The 20,523-nt window shown below is 44.1% G+C and overlaps 1 protein-coding gene across 2 annotated transcripts in view; it reads right to left on the bottom strand.

The window, feature by feature from the left end:
• Positions 1-20,523, bottom strand: part of TTN (titin) — a 285,763-nt gene that overhangs the window by 208,879 nt on the left and 56,361 nt on the right. Inside the window, exons 45-54 of one of the 2 annotated variants that reach the window (XM_075530312.1) lie at positions 6,282-6,560; positions 4,047-4,610; positions 3,250-3,531; positions 2,868-3,146; positions 2,016-2,294; positions 1,640-1,918; positions 1,256-1,543; positions 863-1,141; positions 488-769; positions 113-391 (exon numbers count right to left, since the gene is read on the bottom strand). In XM_075530312.1, coding sequence (XP_075386427.1) covers positions 113-391; positions 488-769; positions 863-1,141; positions 1,256-1,543; positions 1,640-1,918; positions 2,016-2,294; positions 2,868-3,146; positions 3,250-3,531; positions 4,047-4,610; positions 6,282-6,560 — 3,090 coding nt within the window. Of the gene's footprint in view, positions 1-112; positions 392-487; positions 770-862; positions 1,142-1,255; positions 1,544-1,639; positions 1,919-2,015; positions 2,295-2,867; positions 3,147-3,249; positions 3,532-4,046; positions 4,611-6,281; positions 6,561-13,742; positions 20,252-20,523 lie in introns of those variants that run through there. The other variant, XM_075530313.1, reaches the window with a different exon arrangement.

The raw sequence follows: 20,523 nt of genomic DNA, 5'->3' as shown, positions 1-20,523 counted from the left end.
TATCAAGACCACATCTATCTACAGCAAAGCTGGCTCTTTTGGTTACTTTTGCAACTCTCTGCAAAGAATTGACTCGACAGCGAGTCAGCCCATACTTTGAAGCAACACTAACCTCTTAAAGTCACCCCGGCACTGCAGGTACTGCTCCCCACCTCATTGGTCACCCTGCACTGGTACTCGCCAGCATCGGCAGCCCCAAATTTGAGGATCTGCAGGCTGACCAGATGATCCTGAAGGAAGGTTTTGTACTTCCTACCGCTTCGCAGAGTCGTGTTGTCTTTGAACCATGTGATCTCAAACGGAGGCGTGCCTGCCACCTCGGCCAGCAGCATGACATCATATTCCTTCAACACTTCAATTGGCCTAAATTCTTTGGTAAAGTAAGGTGACTCTACAGTAGAAAATAATTTTACGTTGAGTTAATGGGGGAAGGATCTGTGCTATGGGTCCCAATTGTGGTTAAACAAAGAGCAGGGTGATCACCAACCTTTCACGATGACAATGCTACTGCAGTGGTCACTGCCAGCCTCATTTTGAGCCTCACACATATATTCGCCGCTGTCTTCAATGGCAACGTCTGTAAGCCTTAGAACCGCGGTCGACTCCACAAAGGACATTTTGTGTTTGCTGCTGTCCTTAATTTCTCTATCATTTACAAACCAGGTTATCTTAATCGGAGGGGTGCCGGTTACTTTGCAGGTGAGCTGCGTGGAGTCTCCTTTCTTTAACAGTTGTGACGGTTCTAACTTTTCAACAAACGTGGCAGGTCCTGTGGAAGGAAGGACGTTAGTAAGAACTGCAAGGAAGGAGAAAGAGCCTATCCTAGGCAAAGACTCGAAGATGTTAAGAAAACAAAGCAAACCTTTCACAAACAAGTTTGCACTGCACTCCACGCTCCCCGCAACGTTGCTGACTTTACAGGTGTATGTGCCCGAGTCAGAGACTTTGACTGCATATAGCTCCAGAGAACTCTCGAGAGCTTCTTTGGTAATGTAGCAGCTTCCACCAGAAACCAGCTCTTTGTCACCTTTAAACCACCTGATGGTGAGCGGGGTGGACCCTTGGAAAGTGCTCTTCAGGCAAACTGCCGAGCCAGGCAGAACGTCCTTTGATCTGGGCTTAGTTACAAAACTGGGTGGTTCTGAAGAAGGGGTACAAGAAAGAATTTCAAAGAATTAAGAGGTGCAGTTAAGGGAGGAAGCCTTAATCTGAACAGAGCTTGCAGGAAGAAGGAAAGGCAAAGCCTCCAGCCAACCTTGCACAACCAGGACTCCGCTGCTGTCTCTGCTGCCCACCGAGTTCGTGGCCCGACAGGTGAAGCTCCCTGCGTCGCTCACATCTACTCTGCTTATCTCCAAAGAGGCCGTGCCTTCCACAAAGGCGATTTTGAATTTGTCAGAAGAGGCTATTTCTGTACTGTCTTTAAACCAGGCCACCCTCATTGGGAGGGAGCCAGCGATTTTACAGTCTAGTCTGCAGGCACCGCCGACAACGCCATCCACGTTGCGTAAGGGTTTGGTGAAAAACGGAGCAATGTCCCGATCTGTTTGTGGCACAAGAAAAGGAGAAAGTGATCAATGAATGACTTACTCCGAGTCTCTGTTGGGGTTCGTCCTTTACAGGGTTCTCAACTACCAACCTAGGACGGTGAAGGTGGTCTCGCAGGAGCTGGTGCCCACTTCATTGGAGATCTCAAATGTGTACTGACCACTGTCATGAAGCTCAGCCGAATAGAATTTGAGCTGAGCCACATTGTTTTTAAAGCTTATTCTGTACTTTTTGCTGGCAACCAAGGGTCTCCCATCTTTGTACCACTTGGGCTTGAGTTCTGGGGTGCCTGTGACTGTGTACTCCAGCGTGGCGGGGTCTCCTGCGGTCACCTGGATCAGTTCTGCTCTCTCAATGATTTTGGCAGGTTCTATAATGGTAGTAGAGAGTTAGGATCCCTAAGTATGTGCTCGGGTGTCACTAAAAATCGAAGTATGGACTCAAAGTTAAAATGTTCCCCCACGAACCTTTAACTATTAATTCCCCGACAGACGTTTGACTTCCTGCTTCATTTTCAGCCAGGCAAGTGTATTTGCCACCCAAGCTAATCTGCACATCGGGGATGACCAAGACGGCAACACCATTGGAAAAACTCATTTTGAGTTTTTCATCTTCTCTAATGGTCTCTTGTCCTTTCATCCAGGTGACAAAAATAGGTTCTGACCCTCTCACAGCAGCTTGTAAGGTAACAGTTTGTCCCGCCAGGGCGGTGAAATCATCGACTTTCTTTACAAAGGTTGGTGGTTCTAGTGAAGAAAGAGAGCACATAGAATTTACCAATTACCAAGCTGGTCCCGCACCCTATGGGTTTCAGAGTTTTAGCTAGGGGGCGTGTATCTGGTCCAACGGTGGTGTTGGTTAATTAGAAGAAGTACAATTGAAGAAGAGTTGCAATCCCATTTAAGAGACATGAGCATAGAAGATATATGGCCATTGGCTATAGGTTAGAGATTACTTATTATGAAATTTCCTTCGTGACCAGGGATTAATATTTACACTCATGTCCAAAGAACGTCATCAAATGTATCTCCCAGTTCCCAAGTTAACCCAAGAGAAACCAAAATTTCAAAGGGTCGGCGACAAAGATACCAGATGTAGGCCATAAATTACTTAGCATGACATTTCCTTTGTGACCAGGGACTAAATATTCCCACTCATGTTGAGATAAAGCCATCAGCTTTATTCCCCAGTTCCCGAGTCAACCCAAGAGACACCATATTTTCCAAAGATAGCCCCTGAAGGTGTCCGCTTCCTTCCTTCCCCGGGCTAAGACAGCTATTTGGCCCATTTACTAAAGAGAAGACGGGTCCCGCACTCACCTTTTAGTAAGTGCGTGGCTCTGCAGCCGCACTTCCCGACTTCGTTAGCGACCACACACTCATATTCGCCAACATCTGCACTATTGAAAGAGAAGATCTCCAGAGACACAAGAGCCTTCTGAGAAAACAACCTGTACTTCTTACTACTTCGGATTTGCTTCTTGTCTTTGAACCAGCTAATTTCAAATGGTGCCGTGCCAGAGATTTCACACTGAAGTAGGGCGTTGGTCCCTCTGACTATGTCTGCAGGCTCCAGAGTTCTGATGAAAGAAGGAGGCTCTATAAAAGCACGAGAACATTTATAAGTAACGCGTTAACAAGCAACTGAAAGAAAACCTGTTTTCTCAGAGAAACCACGGACTCTAACTGAGAGGAGACAAACCTTTAATAACTATTTCGGTACTGCAGGTGTCGCTGCCAACGTCATTCACAGCTTCACACGAGTAATCCCCGCTGTCTTCAACTTTTACGTCTGTAATATCGAGGACGGCTTCCGAATGGGCAAAAGACATTCGGACGGTGTTGCTTTCATGGAGTTCTTTGTTATTTTTGAACCAAGTAATCTGAATCACAGGGGAGCCTTTCAGCTTACAGTGGAGGCGAGCTGATTCACCTGGGAGCATTAAGTAAGAGGGATCCACCTTCTTCACAAAGGAGGGCGGCTCTACACGAAGTATACAAGAGAGACAAAGGAGAAGATGGTTGAGCCTAACCTGCACAGAAGAAACAGACGTGTGCAACAAAAAGACACAACGCACATTAAAATACACACACACACACACACACACACACACAACCGTGGTGTCCTTCAGAGCTTTCAGTGACAATTCCTGGATTCTTGATTGAATAAAGCAAAAAACAAAAACACAACAACCCTCCACCCCCCAACTATACTTACTATACTTACACAAAGACCAATTGTATAATAGAAGATATTAAAGGATTGCCTAGACACTCAATGGTCTTAGAAGAAATTTCAAAGCACGTTGTGTTAATGGCAGACAGTTGGAAAGGAACAACAGTAAGTGAATAGTGAACGTGAACAAACTAAAACAGAGCCAAGAATCCCCCAGACCAACATGATGCTTGCTTAAATGGAATAATTTTGAGAACGAGGCACTTTCTAGTCAAGCGTCCTTTACTAGAAGGACGTGAAAAACGTACTCTCACATTTCTTACCTCTGACAGTAACTGTTGCTGAGGAGGAGCTGCTTCCGGCCTCATTGGAAGCCGTGCAGATGTAAGTACCTGAATCTTTTAGCTTGGCCAGAGGAATCTCAAGGGATGCTATTTTATCTTCAAAAGAGATCTTATAATCTTTCCCAGGGGGCAGCTTGTGGCCATCTTTATTCCACGTCACCGTGACCTTTCTATCTTCGTCGACTTGGCATTCCAGGTGTATCTTCTTGTTGATCGCCGACTGCACAGGCTCTAGTTCTTTGATGAAGTGCGGTTTGTCGATTATGACCAACTCCGCTTGGCACATGTCAGCGCCAAACTTGTTCGAAGCCTTACAGGAGTACACTCCTCTGTCTTGAGTCGTCAGATTTGAGAGTTCTAAAATGTGTTTGTTTTCGGCCTCTGACATCCTGCGGTCGGGGGAAGGGGACAGTGCAGCCCCATCTTTCTGCCAGATGGTTTCGATCACGGGGGTCCCTGACACGGTGCAAAGGAATTTGGCAGCCTTGCCCACAAAAGTCATAATAGATTTAGGTCTTGAGAGAAAGATCGGCGGATATGCCTCTGCAAAAGAAATGGTCTCAGCATTACCTTTTGCCCCCAGCGAAGCGAGTGTTGTCATTGTATGTGCCGAGGGAGAAAAAGGAGGAGCTATGTCTTGAGAGAGACACAAGACACAATGTAAAATCGGATAATGCGTTAACAAGAACAAGACAACTTGCAAAGAAAAGGCTGAGTGTGTTCTTTAATGGAAGAGCAAGATATCACTTTCAATATTTATATCACAGGAAACCAACTCAAACAACTCCTATCACCATCATAAAAAAGAACATGTTCCTAGGTGTAGCAATAGCGATTGACTATTGCTATTTTTTTTGTTCCTTTTAGTCACCGATTGTTTGAATTATTCAGTAAGAATTTCAGCTCATACTTTAATTTTATGCGTTGGAAGACTGTTGTAAGCATGGTAAAGAAGATGTACGTGACTCTTCTATAGACCAGGGATATGAAGTGATAAGAAGATTATTAATTGTGGAAAGGTCGCTTTAACCCGTATGTCAGCCTCCAGCAAATCCTCAACTGGTGTGACTTGGGATACATCCCTCCGACCATTATTTTGTTTGTAAAAGTATGTAATAACAATAGTTTCCCATTTCTATTCTGCACTTTGAACCTCTCCCATATTTAAAGTGTCAGCCCTGGCCTTTTCACTTCCTTTCTGAAAGCTCATCTATCAGTCTCATTAGTGTATCAGCCTCATACGGGCCAATCAAGTCCTCAAACTATTAGAAATAATGCCAGAAAGTGGAAAATCGCGGATTGGGTTCCCATCGGCAAGGTTTCTCGGGAAAAGGGTTGTAGTGCAGAGAGTGTTAGAGTTAAAGGTGTGTTTCCCTGGATGCTCTCATTGGAAATGAGCACCAGGAAGTCCCTTAAGTCCCTGCATGACTTCTCTAACCCTTGTGGGTCACATGGGCTACTCTAACCCCAAAGCACATCCCACTCCCACTCGCACTCCCCCTCGGGAGAGAAAAGGAGGGAGGGAGGGGGAGAGGGAGGGAGGGGGAGAGAGGAACAGAATATTCGCGCTGTTGTTATTTTTAAATTAGTAATGAAGTCTAGGGCAAGAGTCGTGGTTTGTACTTCTGTACGAGCTCCTGGTCTCACATTGGGATTTGTTTATTTTGAGTCCAATATTCTGACTGTTTTTAGTTTGTACTTCTGCTTTAAATTGGTTGGCCGGTTTCCGAACTCTTAAATAAACCGAGGTAGCAGTATTTATTTTCTAGTAGCACCAGACTGCTCTGGAATGTTTCAAAGAAATATTAAAGACCAATATGGCTTTTCTCTCACATAGCTAATCTTGCTAGTTATTAAAGAAAAAGGAAAAAAACCAAATTAGACCTAAACAAAAAGCTCAACTTTAAACAAAACAAAATAAATTTTGAGGAGCCTTGCTCATTTGATTCCATAAAATTGTTCTCCAGGTAAGTTATTTTTCTTCAGTTGCTGTGAGAAACAAGACTGGAAAGAATTTCTTTTCCCCTGTGTAGCCACCTAAGCGCCAGAGCCCCTAGCCACCAAGGTACCATCTTAGTTACCGGCTTCTCGACTTGGGATGCACCTTCTGTCCCTGTACTGAGGGAACCTGGGTAGCAGAATGAAAGGGGGCTAAAAAAATTTAAAAAAAAAAGAAAGGGGGCCATGGCATTCACGTCAACGAACAGCATTTACCTGTCACCGTTAGTGTGGCGGTGCAGCTGACACTGCCGTACGCGTTGGAAGCTTTGCAGATGTACTCGCCGCAGTCCACCACCTGGGTTCTCAGGATCTCCAGGCTCGAGATGTAATTTGAAGAGCGAATAGAACACTTGTCACTCTCATAAATTTCTCTGCCAGCTTTAAACCACTGGAAGCGGACGTTGGGGGCTCCCTGGATCTCACAGGTGAATTTTGCAAGGTGGCCCAGCGCTACTTCCAGGGATTCGATTCTCTTCTTCATCACTGGGGCAGCTGGAAAGGAAGCAGAGCCTGTTAGCGTGAGCACATCTTCTTCCCGCGTCCGGCGCTTGTTGCTGTTAATGAAGTAGAACAGTTTAGACTGGTGAGATGGGTCACAGTCACTTCAGTGACGAACAACACATTGTTGAAGGTAAAAGGAGGAAGTGAGCAACTTTCAACACGTGTCACCATGCCTTTGCAGTGAATTACGTAAAATCATAAAATGTGACGCGTAAGTGCAATAATAACATGATATATTCTCACGCATAACATGTTCACTAGGAACGCTGGAAAAAATGTGAAAAAGGAAAAGTGATACGCTAAATAAAATGATAAAGTGAAACAACCCCAGAGACAGGAGAACGAGAAGCAGAAAGGGACCATCAATCATGGTTATTTTGAAGTCAGGGGTGAAATGGGCGATTGAGAGAAGGCAAGTGTTCACTGGCAGCTGTTTCTTACATTATTAAAATGCTTTCATACATCAACTAGAAAGCATACTCCTCCAGACTACGAAAGAGACGCACGTTTCATTTTTAAAACAAGAACAAACAAACTTGGTGACAAATTGACCAAAGTGGCAGTAAGGAGAATGGAAGGAAGCCCATAACCATGATTAGGTCTCTGATCTCATCCTCATTCTACACACGTGGCATCTGGCAGTGAATGTAAGTGAAAACTCAGTGACAAAACCTAGCCCACGACAACCAGTGAGGGTTAGTGATGGGCTGTGTCATCCTGGGAGTCCGACCTCGGCTCACTACAGTGAGGTTTGCTGAGGTCGCTGCTTGGCCATGGTCATTCGAGCCTTCACAGGCAGACGCTCCTTGATGCTCTTCGGCACTGACTTTGTCAATTACCAGAGTATAGGTATTGTGATCCTGTGAACACTTGAACTTTCCATCTGAAGGCACCAGTTTATTCTCAAAATACCAGTTCAACTCTTTAGCGTTTATTATGGAGGCGGTGAGGCCTACTACATCACCTTCCTCCGCGGTGGTGTCCCCCAAGGGTGTCTGAATAACAGGACCATCCTCGGTGACTAAGCTGCCCTGGGCTTCTGGAGCCTTTGCTCTATCAATGTCTTCAGCCCCATGTTCCGAGGACTTCTCTTTGTCCTCTGGTGGGATTAGCACGTCAGCTTGCTTTTCCTCGGAGAGGGAAGCTACAAGGACCCCATCACAAACAGCCTCAGTTTCCACAGCTTTGAAGTGACTGTCCACATGCACACAGCTGACCTCTTCCGGTGAGACAAGATATTTAGATTCAACTTCTGGCTCAGTGAGGCCCTCCACTTTCTGTGCCTCTGCAGAAGAGTCCACTTCCTCCTGCAAACCCACGTGGCCTCCTTTCTGCATTCTGGGGTCCTCGGCTACTAGGATGTTTTGTTCCTCACAAATAATGGAGCACAATGCATCCTTCAGCTCCGTTTCCAGGTTAGCCATCTGAGGATCGATGCCCTCGATGGCAAGGGTTAATTCTTCAGTTACAGACTTCACTGAAGTAATCAGGTAGGTACATAGGAGGCGTTTGGGCTCCTCGGTGAGGCGGATGGCCTTGACCTCCACCTTTTCAATATCTCGTAACCACTCGGAGAACAGACTCGGCTGCTCACAGGCCAGGGCTGCCTGCAGCGCCCTGCGGACCTGCGTCTTCAGGTTTGATCTCTGCTCATCTGGAATACCAACAAGCACATTTTCCTTAGCGAGGATGCCCCTTCCCTGCACCTCCTGTGCTTGCTTGACTGTCACCGGCTCTTTCTGATGCGTCGCAGTTTGGGGTGGAGGCTCTGTCAAGTTGCCAGAAAGTTCTTCCTTGAACAGCACCTGCTTTTCCTCCAGGACGAGTGGAAACCTTAAAGACTTGCTTTCCTCCAGCTGGTCTGCTAAATCTTGTCCTGCGCCTTCAAGCTGACCAGCATGTTCTAATAAGACGCCCCCTTCTTCTGTGCACACGTGTTCTGAAGGGACCTGGGGCTCATACTGCAGCTCAGAGTTCACGAAGTCAGGACCCTCGACCCTGTCCAAGCATCCCTCTTGAAGCAGGAGCGTGTCTTCTCTGGGGAGGGTCTGCTGGGAAGTCGGTGGCTGTAACGTCGGAGGGGGCTCCTTCTGAGGCCGAATGAGCATTGTGTCCTCAATGGAAAGAAGTTCACTATGGCTTTCCTCAGGAGCGGGCATATCCTGCACCAAGGTGCCCGTGGCTTGCATTTGGTGTGATTCTAACGTATCTTCACTGCTCCGTTCACCGGTTTTAGCTACATACTCATAAGAAAGTGGCCGCTTTCCTTCTGCTGGGAGAGCTGTTTTCAAAACGGTGTCCTGTACACAAGATGCAATTTCCTGCTCTGAGCCTAAGGCATCGGGGGAAAGGACCTCCAACGATGACGTCTGTGGAAGGTCCACTTGTGGAGGTCCCTGGTCTGCAGGCGTCTCTAGTGGGGGCTTTACTTCATAGGGGGCATCAGTCCCGTCCGAGTCTTCTGGCAGGACAAGCAGCTCTGCCCCACTCGTGGCCTGCCCCCACACGTTCTCTGCTCTGCAGACATAGAGGCCACCATCTTCCCTCTGCGGGTCATTGACAATGAACGTCCCAGAGCCGTCGGGCTTATGGATGATGGTGTAGTGAACATTCATGCACAGCCGCTCCTTTTCTTTAAACCACAAAATGGTGGGGGGCGGGACCCCAAGCACGGTGTACTCAAAGATGGCAGGGAGCCCTTGCACACACTGAATTGGTTTTAATGTTTTAACAAAGTATGGAGGGCAGGGATCTTTCAGCGCTTCCACTGGGCTCTCTACTGCTAATTCTGTTTCTGCCGCCTGGTGGCCCTCTCCTTTGGGATCGATTTTTAGGTAGGCACTACATCCTGACTTTCCATACTCATTACTGGCAATACACGTGTACTCTCCCTCATCCTCGGGGCTGGTGAACAGGATGATCAGGCTGTGATCATTACCGTCGAAAACAAACTTGTAGTCAGCAGAAGGGGTTAACAGTACCCCATTGAAGAACCACTGGACTTTCGGCTTGGGAATGCCGGTGACAGTAACGGACAGTTTCGCCACATCCTCAATACTGATGTCAACATCAGACAGTTCTTTGATGAAAACTGGAACACTGCCGTCATGTTTGCTATTGAATTTAGTCGAATGAACTGGAGGTTCAGATGAAAGCTCAAGTGTTTCATTCCTATTAGATAGCTGAAGGCCATCGCTATAGGTTTGGAGTCCTTCTTCCTCAGCAGACAGAAGAGAACTAGGACACTCTGTGTGGGAAAAATGATTCATCATTTACTAGAAAATTTAATTTAAAAAATAAAAGTTAAACAACTGTATCCCATCGGTTGGCCGTCTGCTTGCTTCCTGAAATTGTTAAAATTCTTTTGGGGTTAATTCAGCAAAGCGCACATTTCTAAAACACAGCATGAGCTTGTTATAGAAAACGAACTAACTCTAGATGCTGTACAAAGGCAATCCCCCACTTGGATGCACACCTGCGCTTTCGCCAGGTGTGATGTGGGAGTTTTCCTTGTGGTGATTCCAGCTTCACGGCTTAGAAAATCATTTACCAAATTCTCACCATAAAAAAATTGGGGATTATGTCAATCAATTTCTGCGAAGATCCAGAAGTGTCATACATATATATTTGGATTACCTTGGGTTTAAAATATCTTTACTGTCACATTCAAGACTGATTAATGCCCCAATAAAATACGTATGCTCTAGTTACTGCCTTTAAATTGAAGCCATCCTTACAAGTAAGGAACTACAGAGTGTGTACTTTGAATCTGGAAGAGAACCTGTGCGGTATTGACTTGTCCAATAAACTGCTTTATGACTTCGATGCAAGTCTTATGAGAAGGCCGCTTTCAGTCCAGCTAATCAAGGAAATAGGAGACTCAAAGAAGAGGAAACAACAACATGACATTTGATTGTATTTTATTGTCCAAGGAAAACCTGTACAGCATGACTGGACAAAAGCAAAGCCGTGGATAACATTTATTCTTTAAGTAATACCATGAATGAAAGGATGAACGATCATGTAATGTGATATCAAGAAATTTGATTTTTTTCAGTGAGTCTGTTAGATATATCGTACAACTCTGCTAATAATGGTTGTACTAAGCTATCGAGACAGAAAGTTGCATTAATCTTTTACTTCACTCTATTTGTACACATGGAATTGTGTTCTATAAAATTCTTATTTTAGTGTATAAGAGAAGACGGGTTTAGGGAGTTTTGCTGGGTATAAACATTCTGGTTAAAGTTACAGTATGCAGAACATAGACTCACTTATAATTTAAATTAGTAAGCCTTAAAATGATTGATTACTTCCGCTTACTAATAATGGCTTCCCATTTGACTTACATTACTCATATCAGATTTTCCTTCACCTAAACGCCTAACATATCTGTAAAGGGACTAAATAGGAATATAGTTAAATTACCCATACTCATTTAAATTTTAAAATAATTTCAATTTTTTTCAATTGCTTCCAAACATACTGTGTATAGTTATACCAAAGTCACTGCCATCAGTCAATTCCAACCCTACAGAGCATTACCAAGACTGGACAATTTTACCAGAGCAGCCAGCCTCATTTTTCCCTGCAAACTGGCTGGTTGGTTTGTGGCTAGTAGCCAGGTACCTAACCCCAAGAGCCACTAGGGTTCCTTAAACATGGCATATAAACCACACCCACAGCCATAGAGTTGATGCTGATTCAAAGCAAACGTATAGGGTGTTCAAGGCTCCGAATGTTTACAAGGGCAGGTAGCTTTATCTTCTTCCCTTGGAGCCGCTGTTTGAACTTTTGACATTGTGTTTAGCAGTCTACAGCTTACCTCACAGGCCATCAGCCATTCTAAACATGGCATATAATGGCCATAAAAGGATATCAAATGAGATTCAAATGCTACAATACCAAAAGTATAGTTAAAATCATGTAACAGCAGCTAAAATGATATCTAAACTCTACTTGCATAATGTAAACCATGAGTTTAAAAAAAATAATATGGAGACTTTTAAGCTATGTGTCATAGAGTCTGAAAAAATACACATTTAATTTGGTACACAATTAATAAGTAAGCCAAGTGTAGGCAAGACTTACTTAAAAAAAAATCCAGTCATTTTAATTCTGCATAACCTCAAATTCAGTGAATTTGAAAGTTAACAGAATTTTGATGTGCAAAATCAAATAGTCTCCTTTCCTCTGTGAGCAAACCGTGTGTTCCTTAGCTCTTTGTGAAGTCAATGGGGCGTCGATGCCTTCCTATCTGCAGCCATCGGGTTTGAGCTGTTGCTCTGCCATCTGACGTCGGGAAGTGTGGTCAAGTTTGAATGTCTCATTCCCTGAGACATCCATGATGTCACTCGGAGTTAAGTCTCTAAGCTATAAAATTAGGTTTAGTTCAGGGATTTAGGATGTGATATATTGCATCCTCTCTCTTATTATTTTGATTGATATTATCTACCTACACAATCACTTACTGGTTGAAATAGAAATGATCATCCCATTACAGTGTCTGTCTTGATGAGTCATAGCAGGATGAAATATTTGGCTTTTGCCCCTCTTTTTTGAGGGGTGGTGGTGATTGGAGGTAACAGATAAGCCTGACTGTACTGCCTAAATCAAACACTCTCCCAGTTGCTTTATTGGAAAGCAAATTTGGAGATTTGGAAAGTCGTTATGGAACACCCACTGAGGGAATATAAAATGTATAGATAGAAGAAATGTAATAATTAATACTATAGGGTATATGAATTCATTTTGTTGAAAACTAAAATGGATATATTTAATATCATAGCACTACAATTTTACTAAATTCCGGTGACAAATACAACCATTAATTGGAGGGAAGTATGAGCCATCATATCATCATTATATTCTATTTCTTTCATTGTCTGGTGTAAAAGTAACATTTGTTCTCAATTATATTTTACAAAGCAATCCCTGGGATGACCTAGACTCAGAAGGTGTAAGCAATCACCTGTGAGACCTTTTGGTCAGATGCCCTCACTTTCAGAAAAGAAAATGGAATTTCTCTCTATATATTACATTTTATGTGAGTTGATTTAGGTTCACCAGGATAGCACAATGCAAATAATTTGGTGAATTTATTACTTTGTTAAAAAGTATAGTTGTGGAAAAATCTTAAGAAAAATTTATTATGTTCAATTTTTTTCATTTAAAAAATGAAAGTTATGGAAAATGACAGGAATGCTTATTATATCTTGTTATTTAAAAAGAAGCTACAATAAAATTACTATATCACCTCAATTCTAAAAAATATTGGACCTTCTTTTTCCCCCTAATATTAAAGATCCTGAAATGGAAAGGCAATTTAAAATCCATATGTAAATATCACATTCTTTGTCCTCTAGGTGGATAGTATATTAATGCTACATTTTCCAATTGATGACCACCTTGAAACTTGAGAGACAGAGGCATTTACAAACATGTAAGACTCTTTCGTTGTGAAGGAGCAAATGAACTTGGTCTATAAGGAAAGCATCATGGGTCTCTTCAAAATTAGGGAGACTTACAACATTTAGGAAGAGAAAATGAATGATAGAAACTTGTCTTAATGAGCTGAAAGGAGCCTATGATTATGACAATGGGAAACCTCCTAGGATCTGGTCATCATTGGCAAGAATTGCTTTCTTGTTTTGGTTTATTTTTATTACTATTATTTTTTGGTTTATTTTGAACCTAAGTACAAAAAGCATGGGTCCGAACTCAAAAAGGTTAATATTCCAAAAGTAGGTTATCATCAGAGTGAGTCTCTCTTACCAGTCGGCCTGTGTGGTCATCTGACATGAACTTCCACTTTACTTTCTGCTTCTGCACATGTGGATTATCTGCTAAAAGAAGGTGCATTCTGCTGAAGACAGCTCGTGAGCGGCAAGTGAGAAGAAAGGAGAAGTGCCAACAATGGGGGCGCCACGGAGACTTTAATCATTCTGGATGACTCACAGCAGAAGTGACAGAAGTGGTGATTCAATAACAGAATATGTACATGTATTACAAAGAGGGGATTTCTACAGATAAATGATTTCCCCAGGAGTCTTTCATGTAATGCACTAGGTGGAGTACAAGTATTGGAGTTTATTCTAGAGCTTTAATATTTGGAAAACATGAAAGCACTCAACTTTTAGAAGTTCCTGAGGCTTGAGAACTGGTTCAGGGAGGTCAGGTTAGGGTGAGTGATGCACGAGTCTCAGCCGTTCCCGACTTGTTCCTCGCGACACACCTGTACTCGCCCTCGTCGCCTTTCACTAGACTTGTTATAAATAGGTTGTGGAAGCCTAGCCCACTCTCCTCAGAACTGAACCGCGACCCTTGAATCAACTTGCCGTCTTTATACCATTGCACTGTGGGCCTGGGAGAGCCTCGCACTAAACATTGGAAATAGGCTGCCGTTCCCGCGGGTGCATAGCAGTCAGAAATACCTTTGATGAACCTGGGAGGCCCTTCCACCACCTGAAATTCAAAGAAGCTGCCCGAATATTTGCTCCTCCATAGCAATTCTTCCTTAAAACTGCTTACAGTCACTCTGCTTTGTCTGGGTGGCAGCGCAAACGTTTCGGAATCTCCCATGGTGAGAAATCCTCGGCAAATAGCCTCCCCCACAGAATTCACAGCTCGGCATCTGTACGTTGCACTGTCTGAAAGACTCACGTTCCGAATTCTAAGGGCGTGACTTCCTTTCTCCTCACTAATCACGTATTTAGCATCATCTGGCTCAATCCACATATATTCTTTATACCATTTGACGTCTGGAGGCGGGATGCCTATGACTGAACATTTGAATACAGCGTCTGCATTTTCTGGAATTCTAAAATCACAAATGGGCATGACGAAGCGAGGAGGCATCTCAAATGCTTCGAGATCAATTTCTAAATCTCTGTCTTCATCCCTGCCTGAAGCCATATTGGGGTCCACCAAATTCAAGGGAAGAACATCGAGACTCACGATCATGCTTTTATGATCAGGAGTAAATTCAGGAACTGTGACAATTTTCACTTGCTTCTCAAATTCCTGAATGTCTTTTTCACTTAGTTCAACTTCCAGGACAATTTCTTGGGGCGAAGGTGTTCTTGAGGCTGCGGTGTTTTCCAAGAGAAACTCCATGACGTGCTGGTGTGTGACCGGGGCCGGCAGCGCGACTGCGCGTTCTTCCTGAGGGATTACATCGACCAGCGCAAAGCTCTTTGACTCCCCGACGATGCTGACAGCATGGCACATGTACTCTCCCCTGTCTCCTTTTTGCATGTTAGCAATTTCCAGTGACCACACATTACCCACCCTTTCCATTTTGATTCTTTCATCTGGCTCAAGCAAAGATTTGTTTCGATACCATTTCACATTGGGGACTGGAAGGCCCTCAACTTCCACAATGAAGCCTAACGTTGTATTTTCATATAGCTTCCTTTTTGTGAGAGGCTCAAGAAAAGAGGGGGGCATTTCATTGTCTTTTGGTTCGATGGCTTCATTGGGTGTACCAAATGAATCAGAGCGCCATATATCACACGCCGAACTTCTCTCCCCTGTGGGTGTTTGGAAAAGCTCATGGGGTGAACTATCTTGCCTTTGCATTTTTGCTGAGTGCCCTTTAAAGTTTTCAGGGGGGTTTGGTCCTCCAGCAGGAACAAAGTATCTTTCAACTGTTTCTCCGCTTATCGGGGTAGAGTATCTCTCCAGTGTCTCCCCTGGGGGTGTAGAGTATCTCACCAGTGTCTCCCCTGGGGGTGTAGAGTATCTCTCCAGTGTCTCCCCTGGGGGTGTAGAGTATCTCTCCAGTGTCTCCCCTGGGGGTGTAGAGTATCTCTCCAGTGCCTCCCCTGGGGGGGTAGAGTATCTCTCCAGTGCCTCCCCTGGGGGTGTAGAGTATCTCTCCAGTGTCTCCCCTGGGGGTGTGGCATATCTTTCTGGTCCCTCACCTTCAGAAGGTGTTGCGTAGCGTTCAGCAGGTTCCTCTAAAGGTGTGCTGTACCTTTCAACAGACTCATCTTCTGAATTAGTTGAGACTTGCTTAGTTATAGCCGAAGGAGTAAAATACAAATCAGACGATTTTGGAGATTCAAAATGTTCAGCTGATGATGGGGGAGTATAAAACTGATCTAACTCAGAGACGTCTTCACTGCTTGTACTGTCCACATCAATAGAAATATCAGATTCAGGAGAAATGGGTCGCCTGAGCGAGTCTTGTCGTTGGCTGTAATATTCATACACAGTGTTGAAAGTGACTTCTTCAACCTCCATTGAAGTGACTGGTTCACTCTGCACAAGTTGGGCCTTGGTTCTGAGGTCTTCAGTCACAGGAACCTCATGCTTTCCAGCAGCAAGTAAGTATTGTGCCAAGGAGCCCCCAGATTCCATGACTTTAACTGTCCCCTCATCATCCAATTTAGGAAGACTCGCAGAAAGAGACCTTTCTGTCTTTTCATCCAAAGTAGAGGTAGAAATTTCATTTTGAACTTGAATCTCATCAGGGCCTTTTGCTTCTCCGGGGCGATCCTTTTCTGCACTGACTTCTTCCTTTGGAATCTGGTGGTCTTCAGTCATCAGGAATGGGAGGCACTGCTCCAGGGAGAGTTTTCTGTGGAGCGTGTCAGCTTCCTGGACATCATCGCGGGGTTCATCCAAAATTCCACGAGCATGTCCGTGTGTCCCACCACCCTGCCCTTTAAATGATACGGTCTCTGCTTCTGAAGTGTATTCGTCTTCTGATCCGCAGATCTCTAGCAGCTGTTCCTCACTGGCTGCTCGTTTCAACTGGGAAATGAAACTTGGATCTCCGTTTTCTAGAGAACTGCTTGTCTCCGAAGGATCATGTTCTCCTGCACCGGCAGGTGAAGGCCGATGTAGGGCACCTGGCTCACTTGGAGCTTCTTTGGGAACAGATTCAAGTGAAGGGTCTGCTTTCATACAACCTAGCCTGTGCTCCTGTACAGACAAGCTTTCTTTGTTCAGACAGAAGACGTTTTCATCTATCTCTTTCTCCACAGAATGTTTATCTAGAAGCTCCTGACTGGAATACATTACTTGATTGGTATTTATGTTAGTTTGCATATTTTCAGATTGTAACACTTGGGTCCTCGGGATGCCTTCTCCATAAGATATTTCCTCCTGTGATTTGGTTTCTTCCTGTCGGAACTCTTTGGCAGGATCTCCTATGTGAGCATACATTTGTCGGAGATCAAATACGACATTCTCAGCATCACTTTTCTCAGAGGCAGGAGGGTGGATCTTAAAATAAGCTGCTTCTGACTGCTCATTTGCAAATTCTTGGACTTTTACATCTGCATTTTCCATTTGAGAGTGAAACGGTCTTAGGTCAAATGTAATAGGTGCTTCAAGCTCAGCCCTTTCAAAACATACGGATTGATCTATCGACTCAGTTTCTTTCTGTTCGTTCGCGCGTTCTTCAAATTCCCTATAGGTTTGGGAGGAGAGCAGGGTCAACTTCCTCACAGTGTTATCTGAATCGGATTCAGATTCTGGACACACCCTTGGTGCTTCACGAATATTCAAAGGAAGGCCATGGGAAGGCTCACTGGGCCAGGATTCTCTTGGCTTAAAGGGGAAGTTGCTGTCCTCCAGTGTCCTTTGAGGAGCTCCAACAAAGGATTTCTTGGCGGGTCTTTTTTCTGCAAGTCCTTTTTCTGCCTGTTGCAATTTTTCAAATGCGATAATTCTATGCTTCACCTTCTTCCCTGGGTAGTGTCTCTCTTCTCCTTCTCCGAAAGGGTTTTCGTATACAATGCCAGGTGTGTGTTTTGCTACATCACTATCCGATGTGCTCTCAAAGTGGGTGTTCCGTACACTGTCACTTTTGTCATATTCTTCAACATTTTCCCTTTCGGCTCCACCACCTTTCTCTACAGCAGCTCTTACTTCTTGCCTACTTTTAGCTTCACTGAAATCATCATCAAATGGATAAACAGCTTCCCCTCCTTGGAGCCCCTTTCTCAGTTCGCCTCCACATTTCTCTTTCCCTCCCTGCTGTTGAAGTTCAGCCCTGCTCGGCTTGTGGACGGTTATAGACCTTGACGTGCCTTGCATCAATCTTGGTAGTTTCTCTCTAGAAGATGTGCATCGCACCTGACTTTTTGGGTTGATCTGCTCAGTTGTCTCGAGGCTTTGATAATACTCCCTCACAGAATATTCTTTTATATTCAATGGGGGAGGAAAAGGACTAGTTGGATAATCATAAAAATGAGCTCCTTCCATTTCTTCTTGAATTTGTACTTGCTGATCTTTGGTGGAATATGTTGAGTACGTTCCACAAATATCGTCTGCCTGACTGAATTCCCTGGGGGCCACTGTTAGATTGGAAACACTTTCCACCATTCCTGACTTGTTTTCGGCCACACACACATATTCTCCAGAATCATGAAAATTAATATCATTAATATATAGCCTATGGCTGCCATGGACTTGCTCAAACTGAAATTTCCGACTCTGCTGTAGAAGGATTCCATTTTGCAACCACACGACAGCTGGCTGAGGCTCACCAGATATTAAACATTCAAGTAAGATAGAATCCCCTTCTCTACATAGGGCGTGCTTTGGCATTTCTTGTAACATTCTTGGAGGCTCATTAATGATGTCAGACGAAAATTTAAATTTGTGTTTTGGTGACTGAGTAGCCCGATCTTGAGCTGTTGCTTCAGGCTCTGCCTCAATAGGTTGAAATATTTCTCTTGATTCTTTATCCTGGTCTGGGGTCGGAGTAGCTGCTGTTATCTGAATTTCCACAGGAAAAGAAAGCAATTCTGTGTCTGCAGAGGGAGGAAATGGCGGCTTGCTTTTTAAAAGTGGATGATGTCGTTTGCCTTCTTGTCTGAAAGATGGATGCACGTCTTCCGGTTGGTCAAACACCAATGCCAACTCTTCTTCTTCATCAGTATAATCCTGGAATGCCAGGACTTGTGGTTTGGCATCATAGATTTGCTTTACTTTCACTTTAAGTATCCCTGTTGTTTTTACTGTTCCATATTGGTTAAACAACACGCAGGTAATAGAACCTTCGTTTTGAGGCAGAACAGAAGAAAACGTTAATGTTGAATAGTTGTCCAAGGTATGCAGGGTGATGGAGCGTTGGTTTCGTGGGACTGGGATGTCATTGCTATACCATGTCACGATGGGTGGAGGATAGCCTTTGAAGTGACATACAAACTTACAACTGTCTCCTTCATAAACTTCTTGAGATCCAATCTCTTGAAGAAGGGAAGGTGGGCAGCGCTGGGGATGTCTCTGGAAAGAATGCTCCACAACTCTTGTGTTTTTCTCCTCCTGTTCCATGTGGAATTCAACAATTCTTGTAGAAGTTGACTTTCCCAATTCATCTCTGATCAATTTTTCACGATCTGCCCCTTTATTTTCTTTAACACTGATAAGTGTCCCAAAGGAGTCTTTGGCACATGGTATCATTTCATACCCCTGTTCAGGCGTCTCGCATATTTCATCCTTCTCCCATACATTAGTGATGGACACAGATGATTGTCCAACGACGGTTTTAGTGACAGCTTCTTCAAGTTGTTCTCTTGCTGGAGCATTGTCATTTTCTAGACTCCTATTAGCCACATGGTCTTCTGGCAGATGTTCTTTTAGAAATATGTCTTGGCTCATTCTTATTTTGGTCTGGAGAATGTCTTCATCAACAGGAGTTTGAAAGAGGGCAGAAGGTTGTCCAGATTCTATATTTTGATCCATTTGATCGGGAAGTGCTTGTGGATTCGAGTCAATACCTTCCGTTACATGATTTCCTTTCCCCCTGTGGTCAGCTTGATCACACATAGATCTGCTTTTTATTTCCTCGCAAGGTAATACGAGATCTTTACCCCCGGCATTTGTTCTCAAAGTTCTCCTGCTTATGTTATAGGGCACCTCCATGAGAGAGACTTTTCGTTTTTCCATTAGCCTCCTTCTAGCCTCCCGTAAACGTTGCAATTTCATCTTGGTCTCTTCATCCAGGAAGCCTTCGCCTACATTAACCCACCCTCTGACATCAGATTTACTCTCTACATACTCTTCATCCAGTGCAACATCTGTTCTCTTGCCAGGAGCTACTGCCTTAAAGTGTATCGTCCGCACCATCCCCTGCTGCTCCACATCTTGCTTTTTGTTAAATGGGGAACCTGTAAACCTCAGGTCAACCTTCATCCTCTCTTCTCTTCTTTCATCTAAAGCCTCCAGGTCTTCATGTGTCTGCTCTGCCCTTTTCAGAAATTCTATGTATTTTTCATCTTGCCCTTTTTGGATAACATGCAAAGATGCACTGGATTCAGCTGACCCTTCACTGTTCATTGCTAGTAATCTATAACTTCCAGAATCTCTGGATTGGACCCTCTGAACCTCTAAACGAGAACAGTGATTATGCAAATCACTCTCCGTTTTGATCACCCTGCGGAGACCTGTTGGGATGGGCCTATTGTTATGAAACCAAGTCATCTCTGGAGTGGGACAGGCAATTAGTCTGCATGTAAAAACAGCTGGTTCCCCTTCTAAAACATATGCAAACATGAGTTTTTGGGTGAAAGAAGGCTTGAAATATTCAGGCCAGGAGCACGTAGACCATATCCGACTTGCATGTCTTTTGGCCGCCATGGAGCCCTGGTCTCGGTCTTCGGAATCTGAAAAGGCATCACGCGTGCCCCCGTCCAGGTGTTCGGATCCCTCTTCAGAGGCTAATCCTGGGGGGGAGTAAAGTAGAAAGCATTTTACTATTTCCCATAGTATTCCAAAAAGTTGGAAATAAATGAAATTGCAAAATAGAAAAGAAAATAATTTGCATGCTACAGATTCTCACAAATCCGTAAAAAATTCACTCACCATATTTGTTCGAATAAACGCCACATCATGCTCTGTTTAAAAGATTCTGACACGAAAACGTTCGTTGTCTGGTCTTTTCTTCAAACGGCTGAAATTTCTTCTTGAACAAGCAAAAATGCATTTCAAAATGACC

This window comes from Tenrec ecaudatus, chromosome 13 (assembly GCF_050624435.1).
Source record: "Tenrec ecaudatus isolate mTenEca1 chromosome 13, mTenEca1.hap1, whole genome shotgun sequence".
NCBI classification, from domain to species: domain Eukaryota; kingdom Metazoa; phylum Chordata; class Mammalia; order Afrosoricida; family Tenrecidae; genus Tenrec; species Tenrec ecaudatus.
The sequence above is the reverse complement of the archived record's forward strand: the minus strand, read 5'-3'. Positions and strand labels throughout refer to the sequence as shown.